Source organism: Poeciliopsis prolifica, unplaced genomic scaffold (genome assembly GCF_027474105.1).
Source record: "Poeciliopsis prolifica strain line A6 unplaced genomic scaffold, Auburn_PproV2 SCAFFOLD080, whole genome shotgun sequence".
NCBI lineage: Eukaryota > Metazoa > Chordata > Actinopteri > Cyprinodontiformes > Poeciliidae > Poeciliopsis > Poeciliopsis prolifica.
In genome coordinates, this window is record NW_026562455.1 from 1,168,598 (window position 1) to 1,196,504 (window position 27,907).

General features: G+C 38.4%; 2 protein-coding genes across 3 annotated transcripts; both read right to left on the minus strand.

Moving 5' to 3' along the window:
* Nucleotides 1–3,468: 3,468 nt before the first annotated feature.
* On the minus strand, nt 3,469–10,154 carry txnipa (thioredoxin interacting protein a). The gene is made up of 6 exons (XM_055021979.1): nt 9,750–10,154; nt 9,229–9,304; nt 8,990–9,137; nt 7,129–7,488; nt 6,739–7,041; nt 3,469–4,451 (listed from the first exon to the last, which is right to left on the minus strand). The coding sequence occupies exons 1-6, from the start codon at nt 10,003–10,005 to the stop codon at nt 4,404–4,406; spliced, it is 1,191 nt and encodes a 396-aa protein (XP_054877954.1). The 5' UTR covers nt 10,006–10,154; the 3' UTR covers nt 3,469–4,403.
* Nucleotides 10,155–17,308: 7,154 nt separating this feature from the next.
* On the minus strand, nt 17,309–27,860 carry chtopa (chromatin target of PRMT1a). Of its 2 annotated transcripts, none has more exons than XM_055021986.1 (6): nt 27,606–27,860; nt 20,821–20,909; nt 19,637–19,787; nt 18,419–18,590; nt 18,146–18,331; nt 17,309–18,010 (listed from the first exon to the last, which is right to left on the minus strand). In XM_055021986.1, exons 2-6 carry the CDS (start codon nt 20,883–20,885, stop codon nt 17,808–17,810), a joined length of 777 nt encoding a protein of 258 aa, XP_054877961.1. In that variant the 5' UTR covers nt 20,886–20,909; nt 27,606–27,860; the 3' UTR covers nt 17,309–17,807. The 2 variants fall into 2 exon arrangements, with proteins under 2 accessions (XP_054877961.1, XP_054877960.1); XM_055021985.1 differs by having other exon boundaries at nt 18,131–18,331.
* Between the last annotated feature and the right edge of the window lie 47 nt (nt 27,861–27,907).

Here is a 27,907-nt window from a genome sequence, read left to right on the forward strand (position 1 = left end):
ATTTTTGGTGCATAGATGCTGAAAGCTGCTTCTCCTCTTTTGGTTCTGGTTCTGGGGATGCAGAGCAGAACTAGAACCAGAACCTGAGAGGTCTGGAAGGTTGATACAACAACAGCAGATCTTTAATGTATTGTGGTGCTAAACCTTTCAGTGATTTATAAACTAACAACAGTATTTTAAAGTCTATTCTTTGAGCTACAGGGAGCCAGTGGAGGGACTTTAAAACTGCTGTTATGTCTCTATCTTCCTGGTTTTAGTGAGAACAGGAGCAGCAGCTTCTGGATCAGCTGCAGCTGGAGGATTGATTTGTTGGACAGGCCTGTGAAGACGCTGTTGCAATAATCAATGCGACTAAAGATAAACGCACATTAGTCCTCTAATCTTGGAGATGTTCTTCAGGTGATAGAAGGCCGACTTGTAATTGTCTTTATGTGGCTCGCAATGTTCAGGTCCGAGTCCATCACGACTCCCAGGTTTCGGGCTGATCACTAGTTTTTAGTTGTAATAGCTGAAGCTGTGCATTGACTATAGATCTATAAAGATAGATCTATAGCTCTAGATCTGTAGCTCAAGATCTGTAGCTCTAGATCGTTTCTTTAGGTCCAAAAATAATGACTTCAGTTTTGTTTCTTTTCAGCTGGAGAAAGATAAATGCTTCGAACACTTATCTGTTCTAAGCATTTATTCAGCGATTGGATGGGGTCAAAGGTCACCTGGTGAAATCGTAAAGTAGAGTTGAGTATCATCTGCATAGTTATGGTAGCTAATATTATTTCCTGTTATAACCTGAGCTAGTGGGAGAATATAAGTATTGAATAAGAGGGGTCCTAGGATTGAACCTTGGGGTACCCCACATGTGACCACTGAAACAAAGAAATCCCTGTTCTTTATGTAAGATTTAAACCAGTCGAGCACCGAACCGGAGAGTCCGACCCAACTCTCCAGTCGATTCAGTAATATGTCAAAAGCTGCACTGAGGTCCAACAGAACCAGCACTGTGGTTCTCCCACTGTCTGTATAAATACAGACAGTTCAGTCATTGAATACTTTGACTAGGCCAGTGTCCGTGAGCACGGAAACCTGATTGGAAAGAGTCAAAGCAGTTGGTCATCATGAGGAAACTATTTAATTGTTTAAAAAACATTTTTTTCAATAACTTTGCTGATGAATGTGAGGTCAGAGGTCGGCCTGTAATTCTGCAGTAGTTCTGTCCAGATTGTTTCGTGGTTTGATAACTGCTGTTTTCAAAGCCTGGGGGAAAATGCCTGATGTGAGCGATGAGTTACTATTTGGATCAGATCAGTAACAATAACAGGCAGGACTTTCTTAAAGAAATGTGTGGGTAGGACATCCAGACAGTAGGAGCTTGAATTTAATTGACCTATAATTTCTTCTAGGGTTTTATAATTAAGTAGTTGAAAATGGGTCATTTTTTCTGTATTTGTTTTGTTTGGGTACAGCAGTGGTTTTGGCTTTAGAGTTGATGTGCAGATTAATCCTCTGATTTTTTTGAATTTTCTCTGAAAAGAAGCTGGAAAACTTGTTCCATCAGCATTAGATTGAGTTCAGGTGGTAACGTCACAAGAGGGTTTGTGAGCCTGTCAACTGTTGCAAATAAAGTTCGAGCATTGTTGATGTTTTTGTTTATGACATCTGCAAAGAAAGCCTCCCTTGCATGTTTTAGTGTTAAGTGATAGTTACGTAGTCTTTCTTTATAGATGTCATTATGAACGTAAAGTTGAGTTTTACGCCATTTTGGTTCTGTCCTGCAGCAGTGTTGTCTTGCAGACCAAACTGTTTGTGCTTTTCTCCATGGAGATTTCTTCCTACCAGACACCTTTACTTTAATTGGGCCAATAGAATCAATGATATATGAAACTATAAACTGAAAATTATCTACCAACTTATCTACATCATTACAGTTAAGGGTGAGGAAGAAGAGTAGATTTGATTAAATGTTTTCTGTGAAAGAACGTTTTGTGACAGCAGCTGTTTGTCCAAGCGGGTCAAACAATAAACAACTTTCAAAGTGATCCAACAGAGCGACATCAGTTACAGAGACATTAGAAATATTCACACCCTTACTGATAACCAGGTCCAGTGTGTGTCCTTGAGTGTGTGTTGCTTGTTTGACATGTTGTGTTAAACCAAAATTTTCTAAAATATTAAAAGCTTTTTTGCCCCTCTGTCTTGGGGTTTGTCCACATGAATGTTGAAATTACCAACAATTATTAAGCAATCATAATCAATGCATATGATTGATAGATCATTCAAGTAAGTAAAGAAATTTTCCACGTATGTTGGAGTTTTGTATAAAGTTAGTGTCAAAGTTTGTTTGAAGCCTTCAACCTGAATTCCAAGATACTCAAAGAACTGAAATGACCCAAAGAGATTTTACTACAGTTATGGTTTTCTTAGATATTGCAGCCACGCCTCCTCCTTTTTTATGTTTTCTTTTCTCACTTAAAAAATTGTAGTTAGGAGGCGCTGATTCAATTAGTACAATTTGGTCATTATTGTCATTCAGCCATATTTCTGTCAGAAACATAACATCAACATTTTACTCAGTGACAAAATCATTAATTAATAGAGCTTTAGCACAGAGAGATCTGGTATTTAAAAGATACTTAAGTGACTTGCAACCAAAAAAAATTTCAGTCTGAGGTTTGAATTAGGACCACTGTATTTCATATTTCTGTTTTTTGTCAATTTTCTTGTAGTGATCCGGACAGGTAATGTCCTGTTCTGCAGTGCCGGGGGCCAGACACATTCTGGAGGAAGACGGGTGTAAAGATAATATCTGGACCCCTGTTTCAGATCTCAGAAACGCAGAGTGATGGATTCTCTGGAAAGTCAGGGGCAGGTGGCTTAAACAATTTATCTCGAGCTAAAAGAGCGTGCTGTATGAAAGAACGAAGGCATACAAAGGAAAAAACATTTACGCACGCTATGCGCACCCTTTCTTTTTCTATCACGGTCCTGAATCATGTGTAACTCATTTTATTTATGATTTTAACTAAATTGTCAACATGGCAACATTACTGTTCAACTCACCTTAGTTTTAGTGGGAACAATGTGCTTGTGCTTTTGATGCGCAAATCCGGTTAATGCGGGGTTGCACTGTGGAGCGGTATAACCGCAGATCATCTTCAACCAGCAGCCTTGACCCGGATTTGCTTTTTATCATTGCGAGTGCGGAAAACCCACATTCGCAGAGATAGGTTGAAGTGAAGGGGATGAGCACGTTTACTAATAATTTGTCCATTTTTTTCCTCACAAGCGGACAGCTTCTTCTTCGGTTTATTTTTTCCCTCGCACCGCGCCTCCCCTAATGTGCTCTGGCGCCCCCCAGGGGAGGCGCGCCTCACACTTTGAAAACCGCCGGTATAGACAATTTTTGAAGTTGACGTGAATTTAGTGTAGAGTGATCAACTCTTCAAAGGTGAAACTGAAACAAAAACTTTCAGATATGTTGAAGAGCAGAAATTCTGCCTCATTTTAGACATTTCTTTATTCAAAAAAATGACCCATAGGGTTCCATACAAAAATAACTCATGTCGAGATAAAGCATTGCAAATAGTCTTACACAACAAACTCATTTTGGGCCCTGAAAGTTCAGAAATTAAATAATGAGAAGAAAGTAGATGTTACTGTGAAATGTATTCTCAGACAGCTGCATATTTTATACAAAGCTTGTGTTCACATAAGGTGCTTTTACAAGGAAACAAGCTGGGTATGTTGCCATTTGAATGAAGTTTGGCACTTGCAATGTTAAATGGAAGTCAAATATAGACATTTTTTAAACAAGGTGGATATTTTCCCAGGAAATATTTTTACTTTTACATCAAAAACCAACAAGCATCAAACAAGATTGAGTCAAAGAGTTGTAGCATAAATGTGGCTTAAGTGGATACTCAAAACACTGGCATACATGGAAAAAAGAATGATGTTTATGGTTCTTTTACCTGTTAAATTTGGTCCCAATAAATTCTTCTCAGTACTGCGATACAAAGGTTCCCCTAAACCTTCCTCCTCAGTATTGCGAGGAAGGTTTATAGGAACCTTCCTCTAAATTCTCTTAAAAATCCAAGACTTGATTGGAATGACAGAGACTCATGATTAAAAGAAAACATCCCCCACAGTCTTAAGAAGGAACAGCTTACTCAAAAATGTAATGTGCCACAGAATCTCTGACCTCAGGCCATATTGCCCAACAAGCACCAGAAGGAAGATTTTGGATCAACATAAGGTGATGAAGCATGGCAATAAGCCAGAATCTTTATCTTTACATCCCTGGCTTTACATCCACCACCAATTTCATCTGGTGTGGGCAACTCAACTCCATTGTAGTGCCTTTGAAGAACAGTCAGTGACTTCATCTCCAGGATCCCCACTGATGAGCTTCAGCAGACAGGAAGCATGACTGAATTCCCATTGCACTCTTCCTCTGTCTGGAAAAATAAGAAATAAGCAGTTTAGTTCTGGTTTAACTGTGTTTGACCTCATCAAAGAGCAGAGCCTGAAATTTACGTTTTAAAAAAAGGTGAATTCACCTTTATTTTGAAAAAGACAATATCCATTTTTAGAAAGTGAATTTGGGAAGTATTGGCGGAACTTATACTTTTTAGAGGGCAGGTCTAATGTCTCTTTTTTCCTTCCTAGTTGTTATTCAATCTTTTGGTTTTCTCTCCTTCACCTCTTCTACTTCAAAACAAATGGAATTAAGAAAAACGGAAGCATGAAAAACTTTTCAAGGTACAACTTGTGAAATTAAATGTGGATGTTGTCCTATTTTTACTTTTGTTTAACACATTAATTACTGTTCCTTTCTGCCTGTTGCTTATCATAGCTGCAACTGTGGCTCGTCTTTTATTTCTGTGATCTACTGTTTGTTGTTCTCTCTCTTCTCCTCTACGTTCCTTTCGTCAACTTTGTTGAAATAAATTCTTTAGTAGTTATAATGCTGAGATCTTTGCTGAACTTGCAGGGAGATAATCTAAACTATCACTTTGAAAGAATTTGTCTCTTTTCCCAGTTTTTGGACTGCTTCTTTTTTGTGAATTCTTTTTTTCTTGCATCCACTTTTTCCTTCTCCTGTTTTTCATCTCTTTTCAGAGTAATGAAAAGTAACCAATTTTTAGTAGTCGATATGGACATTTCCTGAGAAAACTGCAATAAAATTGTAAGGGAATGAACTGATAAAGTAATTAAGGTGGCAAAAATTACACTCCATAAGTAAAAATAAGAGCTTTTCCAAATTAAGGCTTTGAAAAAAAATGAGAATACAAACATTTTATTAAATGATTACAAAATATGAAATAACAAACTGAAATTAATTAATAGAACAATAATAGATATATTTAGAAAATAATGATAATGTAAATTAATACTATAGAAAATGATTTATTTTTTTTTAAATCCACTTTATGTCAAGATTTATGATCTAATAAGTTGGGAAAGTTCTCTTTAATTTTTGGGAGAAAGATTAAGATGAACTAAGATGAGCCAGTGATTTATTTCTATTTTTATTGCTAATCTTGGCAGGATCGTTCCTCCATACATTTCATTTCACGTATTTGTGATGTTCAAGTCACACATCAAGGTCACATTTTATTGGCTAGTTTTTGCAAATGAAGGGTTCAACACTGCTGCAACATTTCAGCATTGTTGCTTTAGCTACAGATATATGATATCTGTTAGTCTGAGTCAGGCTAAGTTGGGCCTCCTGGAGGAAATTACAGTTTAAATCATTACCAAGGCCACTGGAATCAGCAATGCCTCTAGCGTTCTTATAACCTTTGCTACTTTTTAACAGATAGTCCATGATTTGATTATGTTACATTTAGAAACTATTAGCAAACACTTGGCTTGCTAACAAGAGATACAGTGAACCCTCGCTGTAACGTGGTTCACCTTTCACGCCCTCGATGCTTCGTGGATTCTTTTGTGCAGTTTTTTTCTCACAGTGCATTGTGTGCTGCGTCCTGATCGGCTAAACAGTCTCCACGCTTCTTCTCAAACACCATGATGTGCCAATAACGTTACGGTATTTAAATATATCTAATATATATTTAAATACATTTTTAGCAATTTTTAGCAAATATTTTTGCCCAGACGAAAAAAGAGCAACAACTACTGATAACTATGTTCTCTTGAAAAAAACACACCTGCACACAGGCTTCAGAAGAAAAAGACCCTGCAAAGCAGAGTCAGGCCGCAGTCACAATGAAATACATGAAATACACGTATCACAATTTGTCCTACTGTACTTCGTATTGATAATTAAAATTATTATTTTACTGTAGTTATTTGTAAGAAAGCGTTATATTTGTTTGATAAAAATGCCTGAGCCTGAAAACAGATTTTGTTCTTTAGTTTCAATCTAGTTTTTTTATGCTGTGTAATAATTGTAAAAAAAATAAATGTAACTACTTCACGGATTTCGCCTATCACGGGTTTTTTAGGAACACAACCCCCGCGAAAAATGAGGGTTCACTGGGAAAGCAAAGTAACATCGTACTTTAAAAAGAGAAGAGTTCGTTCATAGTGCCGTTGCAAACAATCACATTGCACATTGCTGTAATTGTGTGCATAAATTTTCCAAAATATAAACACGACATTTGATAAATCTATTATATAATTATAGCTGCAACTGTGGCTCTTGAATAGAGCACTGAATATCAGGCATCAATGTCTAATGATGTCACTAAGCAAACCAACTTGTCTTGAGATGCCTACCTCAAGACATATTGAAGGTGATGGAAACTGGAAGTTGGGTGCATTCATGAAGATGGGGCTGTCGTCACAGTCCACATCGTCCAGCAGCGGGGTCAGAGGCTGGTCCAAGCGGCAATCCTTAGTGATGTCACAGTAACTTGGAGGCTCAGAAGGCATCCTGAGGGACACCCAACTCTGAGACGCATTGCTGACTGAACCCTCTTGGCTGCTAACACTGTTGCTGCGGCTACCAAGACCAGCAGTTCCAATAACCAGAGGTAGCTCTAGAATTAGCTTCTCACTACCTGGGATGTGGACATAAATCTGCCAAATGAATGAGGTAGGCAAAGATTAGGAACGTTCTCCCACAAAAGCACGCGAGTAGCACTCAGACTGGCACAGCAGACTTACCATTAGTGCATATTCCACACGAATGATGTTGCAGTCAAGCATGGACGGTTTGATCTTTGGCACTCTGATAGTCTTTCCCTGCCAGGCATCACACATGCCTGAGATAATGTGGTTTCCACGCACCGAAGAAAGCTTCTGACGGAAGATCTTGGTTCGGCCATTGGCCTGGTACGTATGTTTGGCGATGATGGCAGCCTTGGGCACCACAATGCGCGAACAAGTGTTCTCAAACTTTGCATTGATACAAATGTCTTCGCCCTCGCAGAATCCACGCCGGTCAATTTTTGCATTCAGCGACACCTGACCGTCAGGGATGAACATGCAGGTGACCTTCTTCTCCTTTGTGCCACCTGTGGGAGACTAATGTCACACAAGAAAACACAAATCATTTCTACTGGTAACTTTATAATAAATTAATTCTCATGGATTTTGTACAGATATGCTTAAAATGCCTATTTAAAGTTCCTTAAAATGGTACAAAAATATTTTCTGAGCCCAAACTGTAAATCTGGTTGCTACATTTGGTTTCTTTTAAGCCAGCGAATGTTTTGAATAAGATTTAAGACATGTAGTTTCATGACGTAACTGGAAAAGAGCAGAGAACGGAGCCCACCGGCTACAGTCTGACTCCTGAGCTCAAGGAGGTTTTGTTCTCTCAAGTTGTTTATGTGTGGCTGTTCAGGCTGCAATTGATCTGGACATGGTGAGGGGAAAAAAACAACAGAAAATAAAAACGGATTTTAAACTTAGGTGAGATTCACCAGGTAGGAAGGCAGTATGTCAAACTAACATGGCAATCTGCAGTTTGCACTTGTGCTAGTAGGCTTTCAAAGAAAGTGACCTGAATGAATGCTAGATGGGATCCAGAAGAAATGACCAAATCAGACTGAAATCCACTGCATTACACCATAACACAGCAGAGGCAGCGAGCTGAAGAACAACGCTGATGAAGAGCAGAGAAAACAACAAAACTTGTTGAGGGTCGGTGGAGAAAGTAAGAGTTATTAAATCTTCCAGAGATATGAATATTTTTGAACCTATCCATGCGTATTATTTATTTCTTATGTTGGTAGATATATTCACCATAAAAATATCTAAAGATCTGTAAATGTAGACACATTTGAAAAAATCTCTTAGCAGTCAACACTGCAGTTAGCATTTCCAGGTCCGTGTGCATGAAGCTTTCTATTCCAATATCTGTTCTTCTAACATTTAAATGGTCTCTGTTCAATATGTAGTCAACAGTTGTAACTTCTGGCTCACCTGTGAGACATCAATCTTAAACTTGTAGCCGACTTAATGCTAAGGATTGGTCACCTCCTCCAGATCTTATTCAATGTTTTTAGCTGCACAGGAACGTTCTCCTCCATCTACGTCATTAACAGTCTTTGCAAGGGGCACCATTTTTAGGTGGAGCAGTAAGCAGGCTAGGTATATATAGATGATATATTTCTATATTTCGATATATAGGACACTTTTAAAACTGTCTGAAAATTTGAATTTCACACTGTTATAATATAAAGGCTTCAACATATGTTTAAGTGAAGCCTTTTTTAAGCTTTATGTATCCACCAATTTTTACATGCATCGTTTTTTTTATCTTACAATACACTGGACAACATCCATCTTGCTACTACTGTATCAGGTCAGAAAATTTGGGTTTTCCGCAAATATACTGATATTGTAGCATTTGGTAATAGCTTTTCTACCATTACTAAATTTAGTCTTGACAGGGATATTTCATACTATTTAAAAGAAGAAAATACATTCTTCAATTGAAACTGACTGAAAAGATGTGCAATTTGTGGATTATATTTGACTTTGATGGTTGCAAAACATATCTTACTTCAGGCCAACTTACCAGCAGGTCTGGTGTGTTGACGTCCAGAGGTTCCTCCACCTCAAAGCATTTCTTGCACTCCAGAGTAGGTTGCTGTGGCCTCTCCATCAAGGCCTTTATATAATAGTGGACATAACCAAACTTCCCCTTGTATGAAGACACCAGCTGCCTGTGAGTAGAGAAATTAGCATTTCAAAAGGCAAGCTCTGTGGACAGAGATGTTACTCTATGTAAATAAATGTGAATTCTGAGACTCTTACCCATGCTGAGGAAGATCAAATTCAAACTTGTACTCATATTTATTACCAGGCCTTAAAACAACTGAGCCATCGGAATCTATAAAGAGAAGTTTTAAAGAAATTTTAATAATTCTATACTGAGAAAATATTTGTTTCAATACAAGGTGGAGTTGTGAAAGTCAGTAGAAAAAGGCAAAAATATATTTTGAGTCTAGTTTTATTCTCAATGTCTTCCGATCCAAACCAAAACTAGAATGAAGTAAAACCGTTGGTGTCTTCTCACCTCACCTTCACAATAAAAGTTTATGTTCGGGTGTGAAATATATACATTATTTAACGCCACAGTGTTAAATTAAATAATATTTCCTTCTTTGGCAGAGAGGGGCATACATAAAGTTAACTTTGTAATCATGGCTTTTTTTCTTCACTACTTAAAAAAGTAGTGAAGAAAAAAAAACAGCTACATTTAAAGTTCAATGTTTGCTGTTCCCCTGGAATATGTAAAATAATAAATTAACATAGAAAAGTGAGGAAAGCCGAACCTGTGGGCTGTTCGCTCAGCTGCAGGACCTCTTCATAGCGTAAGTACTCAGCCTCCTGGCGACACCGCTGCTTTCCTTTAGCGTACTCCACTTTGGCGCAGCCCAGAGCCAGGATCTTCAGTGCAGACACCCGAGTCACCTCGCTCACCTCGACTTCAACTCGGCCACACACCTTGTCCCCGCCGCAGTAAAAGGACTTGTTTGAATCCGATAAAGTGATTTGGAAGGTTTTCACCTTCTTCGTCATTGCCACCATAACTGCGACCCTAGTAATAGTCGATGCTGTTAACGTGTACTTTTTTTAATAAAAGCGCTTGAACGTAATAGAACACTGTGCTACAATATTCACTTCCCTTTACTGTAAACAAAGAGCGCAGAGGTTTTATATGACGCGCCCCAGCTGAGCATGTGCTGCCAAGGATGGAAGAAATGGCTCAGCGCGTGCACACTGTTCCTATTGGTTGAAAATCTTTGTTTGTCTCGGGTGTAGCCAATCAACACACGGAACCGACGCGTGGACAGTGCATGTTTCTGAGAACAGAGAGCGTGCTCAGCAGATGCCAAAAGAACAGGGATGTTGAAGGCAGGCTGAAAGTACATTTGTTGTAAACAGCTTGGAAGCTTAAAACCTTGAGACAAATGAGTCATTGTAGTTTCATTCCTTTTACACGTACACTCTACTGATATCACATGGTTGTGCTGGAAATCATTTGACAGTGAATGAGACAGTGATTATTAAAGTTTTTATTTAGGAAGTAGACCATATTTTACAATTTGAAAATTAATCAGACAAAGTTTTTATTTAAACAAATATGTTATTAAAATGTGAAACCAACATAGACCGTTCTCACTGTTTGTCTATGGGCATGTGGTTGTCATACTCCGCTATAATGTGGAGTATGACAACCTATTTGGGAATGTCCTATTTTAAATTAGAGCTCATTGAACTTCTTGTCTTTTTTTGAGTTGGTCCTGTAGAACTGGACCTTTCCTTGTTTATAAAAAAACAATCTTTAAAAGCAATAACATTGAAATAACTTACAACATGTAGAACTACAGCCATTTAAAACTACAGCATATGTGTTATGCATCTCCTGACCCCACTAGGAACAAGAATGTTAGAAAACGGATGAATCAATATGTTATGCATGTTAAAACTGTTGCAATGTCGTGACATCAGCAAATTATATGGTGGCGTTATTGGAGTCTGTAGGATGACTGTAGTAGGATGAGTAGACTGCCAGGGTGTGGAGTGGGGGATCCGGGGAAGCTATCCTGCCTTGTATCAACGGTTCAGACTGGTGGAGGTGCAATTGTGTGGGGGATATTTTCCTGGCACACTTTGGACCCAGTAGTGATGCTAATCCTGATCCTGGGGTCTTTCTGCATTTCGCATCATGTCAAAGTCTGCTAACCATGTCCATGTCCTTTATGATCACAGTGTACCCATCTTTTGATGGCTATTTCCAGCACAATAACCCTGTACATATCACAAACCGCAAATCATCTTAGACTGGTTTCTTGAACATGAAAATGAGTTCACTGTATTCGAATGATCTCCACAGTCACCAGATCTCAATCCAATAGAGCACCTTTGGGATGAAATGGAACGGAAAAGTCATATCATGGATATACAGCTGACAAATCTGCAGCAACTGCGGGATGCTTTCATGCCAATATGGACCAGACTCTCTGAGGGATGCTTGCAGTACCGTGAGTCATTAAGGCAGTTCTGAAGGCAAAAGAGGGTTCAACCTGGTATTAGCAGGTGTATCTAGTAAAGAGGCTGGTGAGTGTAGTTTGGTTGATATTGTACGCCTGCTTTTGCAGTCTTGATGCTGCTTTAGTAGTAGCAGGCTCTGTCTCTAGATTTGAAATCTGCATTTCTGGCTTTCAAAGGATGCTGGACTTCATTGCTCATCCATGGTTTTCAGTTGGATAAATTTTTATGTTTTTGCATGCAGTCATATTTTCAGTGTAATTTTTGATACAACACAGTACAGCATCTGTGTATTCTTCCAGGGACTGATGTGCATTTATGTTCCATTAGACGTGTGCAAAACAGTCCTGCAGCTTAGCCAGAACCCCATCTGGCCAGGTTTGAATAGTGTTGGTCGTGGGCCTGATTTTTTTGCCTGACAGGGTTGTATGCAAGAAAGAAAAACAGTAATATGAGTAGAATATGAGCTGATAGGTCCAGGAATGAGAAAGAAACTGCTCTTAATGCTTTTTAAATATTGCAGTAGGCTTGGTCTAATATGTTGCTCCCGATGGTGGCACACTAAAAATTCTGCACAAATTTTGACAACAGTTTTTAAGTAAGCCTAATTAATTACACACACCCAATAGGCAACATGGCAACACTAGAAAAACACTCAAAATGGGGTTATGAGAAAATGAGACAACAAATAATGGATGTTTGCTTTGTTTGAATTTTCTTAACTCCATTTACATATAAATAATTTTTACGTACTTTGCAAAGGAGGCCCAATGTTTTCTCCCTGCCCCAACCTATGGAAAATATTCTAGATCCATCACTGTGTTATTGTTCAACAAAACTGATCTGGGGGCAAGTTGTGGGTAAATAACACCTATTTAGAACTGTGGAAATTCGTCACAACTTCACAGGAATCTTGTTCACCTCAAAGTTGATTTTAACAGAAACTCGAAGCTTTTTTTTTTTTTTAAGAAGGATCTTGATATATGGAACCATGTAGATTATGACTGATAAGTGGCTTTTAACAACCACTGCTTCAAACTGTAAGATTTTAGCACCTGCTCTAGCTTAATATTAACTCATTTTGCACAGTGGTAGCACCATTGCCTTGCAGCAAGAAGGTCCTGGGTTCGATTCCCAGCCTGGGGTCTTTCTGCATGAAGTTTGCATGTTCTCCCTGTGCATGTTGGGTTCTCTCCAGGTACTCAGGCTTCCTTCGACAGTTCAAAAACATGACTGTGAAGTTAATTGGTCTCTCTAAGTTCTCGATAGGTGTGAGTGTGTGTGCATGGTTGTTTGTCCTGTCTGTGTTGCCCTGCAACAGACTGGCGACCTGTCCAGGGTGACCCTGCCTCTCACCTGAGCACCCCTTTTAAGCCCTCTAGGAACAATGGTGTATATATGTATGTATGTATGTATGTATGTATGTATGTATGTATGTATGGATGGATGGATGGATGGATGGATGGATGGATGGATGGATGGATGGATGGATGGATGGATGGATGGATGGATGGATGGATGGATCTTTTAATATAAGTTTAACTTTTTCCACAGAAATTAAAGCATTCTATTATGTGTTTTTGAGACACTGGGGAAATTAAAAATGGAACACTATAGTGAAATAGTGTTCCAATAGTGAAGGGTAGAGTACTTGGTTAGATTAAACTCAAAGGCTATTTTAAAAATGATTAGACATAACACTTTCAATGTCAACATTATGAAAGTTAAACTCCTCCACTTTAAAACTATAGTGGGGGAGTTGGCTGTATTTGGACTGCAAATACAGCTTGATTCCTTGGAATTAAACTGTATTTAGGTTATATCTTGGTAAAGAGTCAAAACAGAGGTCCTGCTGAGAAGCATCAAATGATATTACCAGCTCACTGTCACTGCTGTTGCTGAGACTCAACAGTGTTTTTGATCTGGCACCATACTGCTGGAGGTAGGTGAACTATATCTTACTTCAAGCAGCTGTCTTTCTATGGATCAGGAGGGTTTCTCTTATGAAATTGCATACTCCCTTAATAAACTCCCTTTATTAAGAAACAACTAAGGATAAACAATTCTTCATTAATTTTAAATCTTTATAAGTTGTTTTTGCCCACAGGCTGCATTGAACTGCAATTGCAAACTCTGTTGCCTTGCAGCAAGAAGGTCATGGGTTTGAATTGTGGCTTGGTGTCTTTCTGGATGGAGTTCGTATGTTTCTCTGGAGCTTCTTTTTGAGTTCTCATAGTCCTAAAATATGCACAGAATTTGTAGTTCCATTTACAGACATGGGCTCTCTACACAGGGAGAACCCATCATGTCAAATTGCCTCGGAGAAAGACATCCTTTGGACAGTTGGCTTGAGCAATGAACTTAAACTGGATTCAGACTGGGGATATTTTAGCTATATCCCCAGATATATATTCGAGGTGGCTTTAAAAAAAAGTCAGATCTGTGAGCATCATATCATGATGTGTTTATTTGCCTTTTATTAGGTGTGCTTAACCGTATATTTTATCAGACGTAAGCTTAAAGAGGCAGCTTAGGGAAAATCAGATATGGTGTTGTGGCACCCTGCACTCAACAATAGTATTTAGCTATGGCTATAACCTCCATAATATCTGTATATGTAGATTGAAATGATATTATTTAGCAGCAAACAATTTAGTAAAAACAAATGAGTCTGGCTACTTTCAGTCTAATAATAACTGAGTGCCTCTGTCTCCATGTTAAGACACCAGGCCCATGGTAAGGATGAGGAGGGCGGATCTGCGCCCTCTATCAAATTATGGGCACAAATAGTTATACTTCCACATACTTTGTTTGTGAATAAAAACGTAGGTCTCACGTTGAAATTAGGAAAACTGTTTTTTCCGTAATTGTTCTCCTTGCCCCTAAACACAGAAATGGTTCAGATTCAGGGAGAACTTCTGAACTTTAACTTCATCAGGCTGGCCCAGTGCCCGGTTCGCTACAGGCAGCCGCTGTGGGTCAAAATCAGACATCCTGACCTCAAAGCCCCTATGGCAAGCCGTTTTAACAGAAATTTGGTTTCGTCTGACTATCCGTAATTACGTTCCAGATATCTGAAAATGCATTTTGACTAGACAAAACTACATTTTGACTATCCGGAATGGTAATTTAAGATATCTGCATTTACATTTTGACTAGTAAGAATAATAATTCAAGATATCTTCAATTACATTTTGACTAGTCAAAATTTCTTTCAAGATATCTCAAATGACGTCACTGGATTTGTAATTTGACGAGACACGTATCCGGAATTACGATTTAAGATATCTTGAACGTAATTATCACTAGTCAAAATGACAATTTTAGATATCTGAATTAAGAATGACATGGAAGCCCCTTTGTGCTGTCCAAACAGTTGCCTGTAGAATTTTATGTTTCCTGCACAAAATTGTCCATAAATGCCACAAATTAGAAAGAGCTCTGCAATTTTGAGAACGCAAAACTTCATGAACTATAAGACTGCTAAAAATATCTGCAAAAAAATTATTCTGTTTATTCATTTCCGAGGAACTGAATGCATTTAAAAACAGCTTTGAAAAGCTAAAACTGTTTTGTCAATCCATTTTCAACATGAAAGTTGTGCATTTTTAAACATCTTTTTTCGTTTTCTATTTTTCATTGTTTTATTAAACTTTCAAATTGCCACGTAAATCAGTGACGCTTTGACTAGACAGAATGCCAATTCAAGATATCAGGAATGTCATTCTGACTAGTCAGAATGTTGATTTAAGATATCTTAAATAGAAAAGTTGAATAATTCAAGATATCTAATTCATTTAGAGATATCGTAAAAGGAATTTTGACTAGTCAAAATTATAATTCTAGATATCTCTAATTTAGTTTTGTCTATGGCAAGCCGTTTTAACATAAATTCAAGATATCTTGAAAGAAATTTTGACTAGTCAAAATGTAATTGAAGATATCTTGAATTATTATTCTTACTAGTCAAAATGTAAATGCAGATATCTTAAATTACCATTCCGGATAGTCAAAATGTAGTTTTGTCTAGTCAAAATGCATTTTCAGATATCTGGAACGTAATTACGGATAGTCAGACGAAACCAAATTTCTGTTAAAACGGCTTGCCATATTTTGTCTAGTCATTATTTGCTTTTAAGATATCTTTAATTTAATTTCCACTAGTCAAAACTACATTTCTCCTATCAAATAATACATTTAAGATATCTTGAATTATGGCCTAATTAGATATCTTTAATTAGAATTATGACTAGTCAAAATTTAATTGTAGATATCTTAAATGTGTATTTCAGATAGTCAGTAATTCATTGTAGATATCTTGAATTGAAGTCCCCATACAAATCAATGGTAAATCTGACATCATTTTGACTAGTCAGAATGTAATTAGAGATATCTTAAATTGCTAAAATGTCTAGTCATAAAACAATTTGAGATATCTGGAACGTAAGGGCGGCAAAACCGAATTTATGTTAAAACGGCTTGCCATAATACCTCTCACTCCACCATCTTAATTCAGATATCAAAAATTGTAATTTTGACTAGTGATGATTATGTTCAAGATATCTCAAATCGTAATTCTGGATACGTGTCTCGTCAAATTACAAATCCAGTGATGTCATTTGAGATATCTTGAAAGGAATTTTGCCTAGTCAAAATGTAATTGAAGATATCTTGAATTATTATTCTTACTAGTCAGAATGTAAATACGGATATCTTAAATAACCATTCTGGATAGTCAAAATGTAGTTCTGTCTAGTCAAAATGCATTTTTAGATATCTGGAACGTAATTACGGATAGTCAGACAAGCAACTTCGCCTCGCAGGGCCGGCCCAAGGTAATATGTGGCTTTTGGCAGAATTTGATTTACCTTCACCCCCAGTGGGGACCAGGTTAATTGGTCAAGTTTAAAATAAATCACTGATTGGGCATCATGTGCTGTGATGCATTTGTGAACAAGCCCAGTTCAAACACAAAAATTGCAGTTAGCATCATAGTTATCATGATAACATGATTCTTTGCACTTTTACAAAGTAAACTTCCTAATTAAATCTTAAATGTACAATTTTATTTAACATTTTTTTCTCTGCTGAATGCATTAAATAAAATTTAATAGCATCGTCATTCTCAATAAATGAATGCTAGTTTCAGATCAACAGTCTTTTACAGCTGCAGTTGCGACCTGCTGGTAGGCGTGAAGGATGTCTTACAATTCTACATCTTTCAGAAGTGCTAACAGAAATATGTAGTGAACGCCTCTGAGCTTTTATTAAATCTTTACAGCAGTCTGCAGCTGTGGAGGTTAAACAGATATTAAGATTTGTTTCGTGTAGAATTCCAGCAAATTTGCTTATTTCAAAACATAATTCATAACCAGCGATCTTCTCTCCTGTGGTCTCTCAGATCAACACAATCCTCCTGCAGTCAGCAACATCATACCTACCAGGGAAAACATAGACTAAATTTGTTTTGCTTTGCCACCACATGACAATGATATAGCATGGTCTGATTAAATATTAAATTCTTGATTAATATGAGTTGTTGTACTGTATGGTTCAATATGCCCCTTTGTAACTTTGAGCCTACCTCTCCAAATGTCAAAAAAATAAATACTTCACTCATTTTTAATCCATATTTTCTCATTTGCAAGCTAAAGCATATAAGAAACAACTGGCCATGGTAAATACACCGTTAGCCCTTGAAATTCATATTTTATTCAGCACCAGTCAATGGTAAGAAAATAAATCTCCCTATCAATTTAATAATCAGTATAATCCAAAAGAAAAAGTTAATGGTGACAGTGTAAGGAAATATTTTAGAAATTAACTTCTTAACCATACCTAAAGAGATTTATTTTATTTTATTTTAAAACAAAAGTTTTGCCTCAGGAAAAACAATTATAAATGTTCCACAAAATTTCCAAATATAAAATGAAAAACAAAAAGTCTTAAAACTCTTCTTGCATTCTGATGCATAATTTAAACAATGTGTACCGAATACAGTTGTTAAGACAAGTCAATGAATCTCCTCCAAAGGCTTAGCAAAAAAAACTGTAAATTATTTCAAAAATAATAAATGGATTCCACAGGAAGGGACATCTCTAGAATCATGGACCAGTTTTACAAGTTTTAAACTTAGTTTTGACTCAAAATCAAAAATGCTACCAATGATGACTCAAGCTCTGCAGACATCAGGACTACTCCACAATGAAAGGGTTCTTCCAACAAATAGCTATTGCAGTGTTTAATATTGGTCAGGCGACACTGCTTCTTTTGTCAGCAGTTCCATCTACTGCTAAACTATAGCCCTGACTTCAACTACATAGTTCATGTTCAGTCCTTTACTCCATGCTGTCTGGGTCTGCCTGAGCCATGTAAGCATCCAGCTCTGCATCCAGATGACCTTTGGTCTTTGACATATAGGCATCAAGTTGGTTATCGAGCTGTTCACGGGTTACAGCTGGCCGACCACTTCCTCTACCCCGCCCACGGCCACGTCCTCCTCTACCAGTGAATCCACCACGTCCACGAAGTCCACCACGACCTGTACGACAACACATAAAGCAACATACTTTTTTTTTTAAGTGACATTGTATTCCCTGTGGTGAAATGGAAACTACGCTTGGTAAAATAAAATTAAAAAAGTCAGCAAGTCAGCCCTTGCCTCTTGCTACTCCACCTCGACCTGCTCCTCTGGACATCACTCCTCCTCTGGACATCACTCCTCCTCTGGACATCACTCCTCCTCTGGACATCACTCCTCCTCGTCCAGCAGGTACTCCACGGTAGCGGCCTCCTCTACGGATCGGCATGCGGCTAGCTATACCCCGGCCTCGCATGGAGCCACCCGAAGGAATCCGCTTTCCTGAATTAATAAAAACCATTGTATCTTAGCTCATGTCTTGCAAAATCATCATTTAGCTTCATTGGCTGCAAAACTGTAGATACACACCCCTCAGGGACAAAGCCCCTCGCATGATTCCTCCTCTGACTCCTCTAAATCCTCCTCTGGTCAGTCCCCGCAAGCCACCTCTGCTCCCAGCAGGTCCTCCACGCATTAGAACTCCAACTGGCCGGCCTAGTCTGGCTTGGATGCTACCCTTACCCAGGCGTTGCTTTAGGCTCTGACATGAGTTGAGGAGATGCATTTGTGACAAACAACACAGGAAAATTCAGTCTGCAACAACCAATCATTAAAGTTTACATAATGGAAAGCCATACAAAAATGTTCCATTTTAAAATCCACAAATACATTTTGTGGATTGAGCTGCTTCTTAATATGAACTCAGGTATAGATCAATTATGGAACAGAATCATACTTAAAGGGCAATGTGCTTCCGCTACTTATTGGAAAAACAGAAGAACAGTCAAAGGGCAGGCAGTCAGCAAGCCATGGGGGTTGCCCTCTAAAATATTGGCTCCAAACCCAATGGTTATAGAGTTACAACTTGGAAGGAGCATCACATTCCAATGAAGTCAAAGCTTCAGGAAGAGCACTGATAAAATCTTTAAACAATTTCAAAGCTTGTGTTTTGCAAATCTAATAGAAAATACATAAAGAAATGGAACATTTAAAATGAATTTGTTCAGTATGAAAGAAGAGACAGTTAACCCATGGTTTTTATTGTCAAGTTTCATTTGAAGTAAAAGCCTGGCCATCTTCCACTCACTTGAACAGGTGTTGTTGCCCTTCTATGTACATTTAGTCCTATTAACACTTGCTTGTTTTTATAGTGGTTTGAAGTAGATTGTGGATCTATATATCAATTTATTTCACATGAGATTTGAAAATTATACAATTGCAAATATCTTCAGCAATCAATATCCCTTTGTGTAATTCAGTGCCTAATGCTCCTTTTTTCATATATTTAATCATGTGCTTGCACGATTTCATTACAATGTGAAAATAGAATGGAGTGGATCTCCTCTATAAGCTGAGCTTGCTGTTCGATAGCAATTTTTGTTTCATTGTCATGTGTCCCTTCTATTGAAGGGAATAGAGCATTATTGGAACTTGATTTAGTCACGGTAACCTTACAAGGCTGTAGCTGTTCAATAGCCTGTTCCAAGAGAGCCAAAACCCAAACAAGTGGTTCAGCCTTTTTTCTGAACAAACACCAGGACTCCCCATCCAGAAAAGGAAATCAAAAGATCAGATGTTTCATCATACCTGCTTGTGATTTAGAGCTGCTTGGACTGAGGGGCGGTTCTCCATCTGCTGGGCCAACCGGCGATTGCGGGCACTAGCCAAATGTTGCTGTTGCATGGTGGCTCGAATGCTTACTGCAGTAGGCTGCTTGTTCTTCAGCATGTTAGTGAAGCTTCAGATGTGGGAGGGAAGAAGAGGAAGGAAGTAAAAGACAGGGATGGGATGGGAGCAGGAGGAGGAAGCATGGTTCCACATCAAAGTTATTACTCACATTATAGATGCGGCTATAAAGATTGTCAGGGCTCATTTCTGATTCATTAGATGGCACCTTTTTTCTTTCCCATAATATACTAAATAGTTTGAATACTAAATTATTTATGTTTAGGCTTAGCATTACAATTTTACACAGGAGAGGTGAATTAGAAAAAAGAAAAGGAGAGAAAAACAGATATAAAGATGAGACACAAGGTTTTAGAAAAAGAGCTACACTTTGCCACTTACAGGCCTCCCGCTGATTGGCAAGGATTTCACCATGCTGCAGCAGAGGCCCAGGACATTAGTTGCAACTCAGCCACTTACAGCATGGACCGTGACTTGCAAAGCGCCCACTGAATGTGTGGTGTTGGGCAGGGAAGGTCAAGGGGGAAAGAAATAAAAGTCTTGTCACGTCCAGACTTGGACTGAGTTGTAAATCTTAAGAAGAGAGAAATAATAATAGAAATATGTGTATAAATAAACATATACTTCATTGAGAGAGAAAAACATGAATCAGAAGCATATGGAGCTGCAGCATTTCTCAGTCCTGTTTGAGCCCTCCTGCTCATCTTTAAAAATGTATACATCATGTATACAGTTTTGTGTGCTCATAAACGAGAGCCTACTATGGCTTTTTTAGGACAGTGGTGTGTTTCAGCACATGCTTAACAGCTTACCATGCATGACCGCTACCCTTTTCCCTTTTTCCTTATCTACATGTATGCACTGCTTACACAAGTAAGTTAGACTGGGCAGTCCTCTTTTACCTAGTATGGGTTTGACATTAAATCCACCCAATGTGTTAGAAAACACTGATACGGACAATGTTGAATGAGCAGTGCACACACTGGGAAGGGTCAGAACAGTATCCATGTTGGGTTCAGTCCCACACAGCAGCCTCTTGATTACAATCTTAACAAGCCAAAGTTGGTCTTTGCATGGTGCCTCACCGCTCATTGAGAGACACTTTGGTGGTGCTTTTCAGGACCACTTTTTGGGATGCAGTAGCACTCATTTTGAGAAGTTTGATTGTAGAATCCTGGAAAACAGAAAAAAAGACATCACTTAAACCTAAGGTTGGCCTCATCTATACTAAAACTGCAATAACGACAGAGAGTCTGCTGCCTCGTCAGTAGACAAGTGCCATCTATTTTTATTTTTTTTACATCTACAAATGCACTATGCATTATCTGGGGATAATAAAAACAAATAAAAATAAATGAAGTACCAAAGAAAAAACATTTTTTTTGTTGCACTGCTTTTCAAAGAGTGTGATAGATTATTTAAGATGACAATTTTTTTATATTATACATTACTTTAGGACAGTGTCTTTCCAAACTTTTTCAGACTTAGGACCACTTGCTCCATTTAACAAACACTCAAAGACCACCTAATTTGAAAGTATCCCTGCAATAACACATCTTCTTAACTAATTGTGTTTGTTTCTTCTAGGGTGGTGATGTTTTGTAACAGCACCACCCTTCACTTTATTATGACACAGGCCATAATAAAACGTGAATAAGTCTACTCAGGCAGTTTCAGTTATTTACAGACTCTGAAAGTATGGAATCTAAGCTCTATGATGATAGAGAATACATGGAAATCAAAAGTTATTTGTAATTTAGAAACATAATAAAAGAAAAAAATAGACTTGGGTTGCTTTGGCAAAAACAAACATTTTCTTTTAACCACTTGCTTGTCCAACATAAATAATTTTATTTTAGATGTTAAGATGCAGCTGGTCAGCGTGGGTTGCAGCTTTGTTCAAATATCACATTCAGCACAGCCACAGACCGAGGCCTGGCTGTACAATGTATTGAAATAGTTTCCATCAACAAAAGTTCTGAAACTCACCCTGAAAAACTTTCTGCCAGTATCTTCAGATTTTTTTTGTGACCTGGTCTTAAGCCATTTATCAAATATTATTTTTAAACACTATCCTTTGCTAAGCTCCCTGTAGCATCACAGTTTGAGCTTTAATCATGGCAAATTAACCCTCTCAGGCTCAAATTACTTGAAAAGACTGTCTAAGTTGTTGTAAATCTGCAACACCTGCCTGGAGAGGGATAATGGTTGTTTACATGAAGACCACTGGTGGTCCACGGACGACTGTTTGAGAAAGACTTCTTTAAAAAAGTACCTGAGACTCTGCACAGTCAAGATAATAGCCCCATCAATTGATGACTTTTATGGTTGATGTGGCTGAAGAGCATATTACCATGTAAATAAATAGTAAATTGGTAAATAGCACTTCACACTACATTCAGTCATTCACTCATTCACATGCTGATAGTGGTAAGCAACTGGATAGTAGCCACAGCTGCCATGGGGCAGTCTGACAGAGTCAAGGCTGCCATGGCAAAAAAAAAAAAGTCTGGGTTCTGGTACATTGCACAGCCCAGTATTTTAACACTGAAAGCCAAATTCGCATTAACCAACATAAAGGCCACCTTTGTGTTGGTGGCCTGGTGGCCTTCTGACCATCAGTACAGCAGCAGTGTGTCTTACCCAAGGACACAACAGTGGCAGAAGGAGCAGGGATCAAACTTGCAGCCCACCGATTATGGGATGAACTATTACCATCGGCCCAGTAAGTGTTTGCATTTTTGAAATGAGGTTTCAAAGTTAACTACAGGCCTGTCACAATAAATCAATTAATTAATTGCATACTAAATTGAGGTCAATAATTTCCATTTGCATTTGGTTTTCTCTCTCTTTTCATCAAACAATGGATAATAAAGATATGGTGCATTGGTCTCAACTAGCCCTTTTTTTGAAGGAACAATTTAGTTGATAGAAAATTCTGTTGATCTATTTTGCATATTTAAAATGTCCAGTTCCAGCATTAAAATGTTCACTAGAATTTAAAGTTCATTCATCTTTGAGAATGTGTTCTTGCAATACCATTCCATTATATTACTTCAAAAGCTTTAGGAGTCATTGAGGAAATTGATGTAAACCTGTAATCATCTCTCCATTGTCTCATAAACTAGTATGTGGACAGGATGATCTACTCCTGTGCACCACCCATGTGAACTCACTAAATGATGGAAGACTATGCTCAAAAGAGAAACCATATACATGCATCTTTGTGTTGACCTGTTCATTCATAAGAGAAATGGCATCCAAATGTTAACCTGGATCATCTCCCTGAGCAGGAACAAGATATGGTGTACCAAATGTTGTATGAAGAATCAGATTTGTTTGCATTTGAAGAAGGCGATATTGGATGTATTCCTGGTTTACAGCTCCAGATCACCACAACAAATGACACCCCTGTCCAAAAAAATGATAACTCCATTCCTCAGCCATTGTATAAAGAAGTCAAGGATTATATTTCCAACCTTTTGGATAGAGTGTGGATCAGAAAGTCAGTTTCAGCATACTCCTCACCTGTTGTCTGCGTGCAAAAGAAAGACCACAGTCTGCATCTTTGTGTTGACTTTCGTGAGAAGTAAAACCACTCCTGATCGCCATCCACTACCACACATTCAAGATCTATTGGACAGTGTTGGAGGAAATTCATGGTTCTCCATTTTGGACCAAGGAAGTGCGTATCACCAAGGGTTTGTGAGTGAGGAGTGTTGAGATGCTTACCAAGGTCAAGTACACACTTACGCTTTTACACACATTACACTCATACTTTCACACGAAGGCCTTTGTATTTGTAACAGATACAGAAACTGAATCATCTTCTCACTCCCATCTCCAAGGAAATAGAAACTTAGGTGATGCAAAACATCGGATGACCACTGGGCGTGTTCTTAGATCATAAGCAACAAATCTTCCCGTTTTTTAAAGACATGCTGTATAGACTCGGGGGCTTTTTCACTTCTAGTCTGTGAGGGTAAGTGTCTTTTTTCAGCGTTAAAAAATAATAAAAAAAGTAAAGTCTGATTGCTTTGTGTTGGCTGATTTTCTGCTCCGTGTGCTTGCACGTATTTGGTCTCAGGTAGGAATACATGATTTCATAAAAGGAGTCAAGGCATCTGACAGCATTTGGCACACCTTAGGGTCTCTACGAATGGGTAACAATCCCATTCGGACTGACCAATGCACCAGCTGCATTCCAGAGATGTATGGAAAGTGTATTAAAGGCATCAGGGACGACTGCTGTGTACCTTATTTAGATGATGTCCTCTGTTACTCAACAACATTTAAGGAACACATGGACCATCTGAGACAAGTTGTCTTTTTTCGAGACAACATGGCATTAAAATCTGACCAGCCAAATGCGAGCTTTTCAAGAGACAAATTTGTTATCTAGGACAAATGGTTTCAGGAGAAGGCATCCAGATTGACCCAAAAGATTTGGAAGATGTGATAGCTCTGAAAGAGAAGAAACCTCACACAGTTGGAGAGGTTCGGACATTGCTCGGCTTCCGTAGTTATTATCGATTCTTCATCCAAGAGTTTTCATGACTGAAATCCTTCAAAGCTCAGCCAAGTAAAATCGACAAGCTCCAGACTTCTAAGGGTTGAGGTTGTAAAATGAAAGACAAGTCATACTCTCGAACACAGACTGTACAGTCCAAGCTCGTGGAGATGCTGATTAATCCACCCATCTTAGCATATCCCGACTTTGATCGTCCGTTTGTTTTGCATACAGATGTGTCAAATGAAGGACTCTTGTATCAGTCCCAAAACAACAAGCTGTGTGTTATTGATTACTGATCTAGGAGTTTAACACACAGATAGCTTACTATCATCTCCATTCTGGTGAGCTTAAGTTCCTAGCACTCAAGTGGGCCATCTGTGATAAGTTTCAAGACTATCTGCAGCAACTCTCATGGTCTATACAGATAACAATCCCCTGATCTATGTTTTGAGTTCTGCCAGGTTAAATGCTGTAAGTTGGCTGACTTCCACTTTGATATCAAGTATAGACCGGGAAAGAGGAATACTGATGCAGATATGTTGTTCAGATACCCTGTAGGCCTTGAACAGTACATGAAAGACCACACTGAAGTAGTATCAGTGTGGCAAGGCAACAAAGTAACACAAAACAATGATGTTCCCTGGATTGCTGCATTAAAACTTGCTGATGAAAATGATGAGGCTAACCTACCTGATGGTGTCATGACCATTATGCCTGAAAACATCAGAGCAGCACAACAAGAAGATACAGCTATTAAAGAGATTGTGTCATTGAAACAACAAAATTGGAGTCCAGATGAAAAGGATAAAAGAACAACATGTAAAGAAATGCTGTCTCTCCACATGACCACTTTATCTGTTGTATGAGAGGAAAAAGTTTGTTGTGGAAAATGGACTACTTTTCCGTAACACAGAACTAAACAAACAGCTGGTTCTCCCCGAAAAACTCTAATCACTAGTGTTAAAGAGCTTGCATGACGACATGGGCCAGGTCGGTCCTGACAAGGTGATCCATCTTGCTCGAGAACGATTTTATTGACCAAACATGCAACAAGATATTGAGGATTATGTGACCAAAAAATGCCAAGGTATTAAACATCCCAATGTCCCACAGAGAGCTCCAAGGGGATCCATCACAAATGGTGCACCATCTGAGTTGGTCTCTACTGACTATTTGCATTTGGAGCCAAGCAAAGGAGGATATGAGTATATCCTGGTTGTCGCTGTCCATTTCACTCGATTTGCACAAGCGTACCCAACGAGAAACGAATCCGGGAAGACAGTAGCTGAAACGATATTTGATACCCAGAGAAACTACATCATGATCAGGGACGGGAGTTCGAGAATAGCTTATTCCAGAGATTGCAACAACTCTCTGGAATTTCTCACTCACACACCTTTCAGTGGAGCGACTGAATCGTACTCTTCTCCAGATATTGTGCACGTTACAAGAGGAGAAAGAGTGAATGGAAAGATCATCTGCCACAAATCGTGCATGCGTATAATTGCACGAGGCATGAAGCGACAGGATACTCGCGTCTACCAGTCGATTTGCTCTTTGGCACCAGGAGAGAGACTGAAGACTGCAACCATCAAACCTTTGTTAAAAAGTGGGCTGAAAGGATGCGTGTGGCATACCAAATAGCTGCCAACAACAGTCAGAAGTCTTCAACTAAAGGTAAAAAGTAATAAGACAGACGAGCCAGAGGTGTCACTCTTCAGGCAGGTGAGAGGTTAAAACCGTCTCAGAAAGGGGAGGTCCAGGTAAACGCCACTTATACTGGGAGCAGGCGGTGTACCGTGTGATTGAAAGAGTGGGGGATGGACCTGTCTATAAAGTACAGCCAGAGAGAGGTAGCACAACCATGCGTGTGCTTTACCGAAACCTGTCAACGACCTACCTCTGGAGGATGAACTTCCTGTGAGAGAACAGACAAAACAAAAAACTAAGCAACAAACTGAAATGCATGACTCTGATGATGAAGAAGAAAAGTTTACTTACCATCATAACCTCCAGAGGAGAATCCCGTGTTATAAATTTGTAAACCCACAACTACGGTCAAACCAAACGCAAAATCCTGAACAAGAACGTGTGACAAGACAGAACCAAGGAAATCAAAATAACCTGCGTGCAACTGCTGAAGAGTTCTGTCCCTCTGAAAGAGAAGCAACTGCCAGCAAAATAAATACTGCTGAAACTGAAATGTGTGAGATCAGGATCAGATGGAGATGGATGAAACCAGAGTGGAAAGGGATGTAAGAAGATCGGAGAGAAAAGGGAAACCAACAGAAAGACTAGCATATGAGACACTTGGCCAGCCATCATATAGCTGTTGGAGTGCAGGTGTTAGCCCGCTGCTATTCAACCAACCCTTTACAAATGACACCTGGTGTACTAACAATTCCCTATGTTCCATATCCACATCTGTATCAGCAGAACACTCCCATTCAGTGAGACTCACAAGAAATTGTTAAACTGTCAGGAGACATTTTTTTAAGTGAGGGAGAGTGTAGAAGGGTGAAAAATAAGTTATTAGTAAATAAAGACAATAAGTAAGAAAATAGGCACCCCAACATAATTTTCATTTTGTATCTTTTAATTTCTTGTTGTAATTTAGCGTTATTTCAGTTAGTCCATGCAATTCTCCACATGACCACTTTATCTGTAAGATGGTGTTTCCTTATCAAAAATCAGCGACATTCTCGAGATTCGTAACTAATGGCTGTTTATGTGGAAAGGTTAGTAACGAGACACACCATTAAAGGAGCATTACGCCTTTTCAGTTTTGTTTTTCTTTTTGTAACAGATTACTGTTGTCCTGTAAAGCCTTCACCTTCCTAGACTCCAGTAGTTATAAGATAAGATGCTTAAATAGTAAAGTATATTTTATCTGTGTAAAAGAAAAGTTGTAAAAGTTGTTAAAATAGTTGAAAGCAAATTTATGTACTTTTATTTTGATTGTTAAAAAGACAAAAGATATGAAGTACTGAATATGGAGTATGTTTATTATAAAGAAGACTAAATCTTCCGTTGGATGTTGATGGAAGCTCAACGTGAGTCTCATCTTTTCTGTGTCACAGCATCACACCTTGGAGGAAGATCATTTTTACTACTTTACAAATCTAATTCCTTGAATATGCAGGGGAAAATATGCTCCTTGTAACTGAACTAAATGTACAATATTCATTCACAGAAAACTGGTGAGTTGCGGTTTCCCATCATTTTGATTCACAATAAGATATTTTCATAACGCTAGCACAACAGTTAGACGTGCTTTTGTAACCCTAACGAATAAATATACTTGTTATTGAGGGTTATGATATATCTAGTGGTAGCAGAGTATTTGTTTGTACTTACTGTTGCGTCTTACGAGAAAAGAATCTGGTGCGGTTAACTTTAGCAGCTAGCTTCAGTGGTTCCTCTTCCAGTAGGTATCCTTGTTATAGTCGGTTTAAAGAAAATATAACAGGTTGGTTTCCTATTCAGTAGATGCATAAAGGAACAATTTAATGAAAGAACCTCAAAGAAAATGAAGAAAATTACAGAACCACGTCCTTCATCGGTTCTACCACCTATGTGGCTAAAATGGTGCTGCTGGGATGACTTGGGCAAGAAAATGGAGAGAGAGATATGTTCAATGTATGTAGGAATATAGAAAC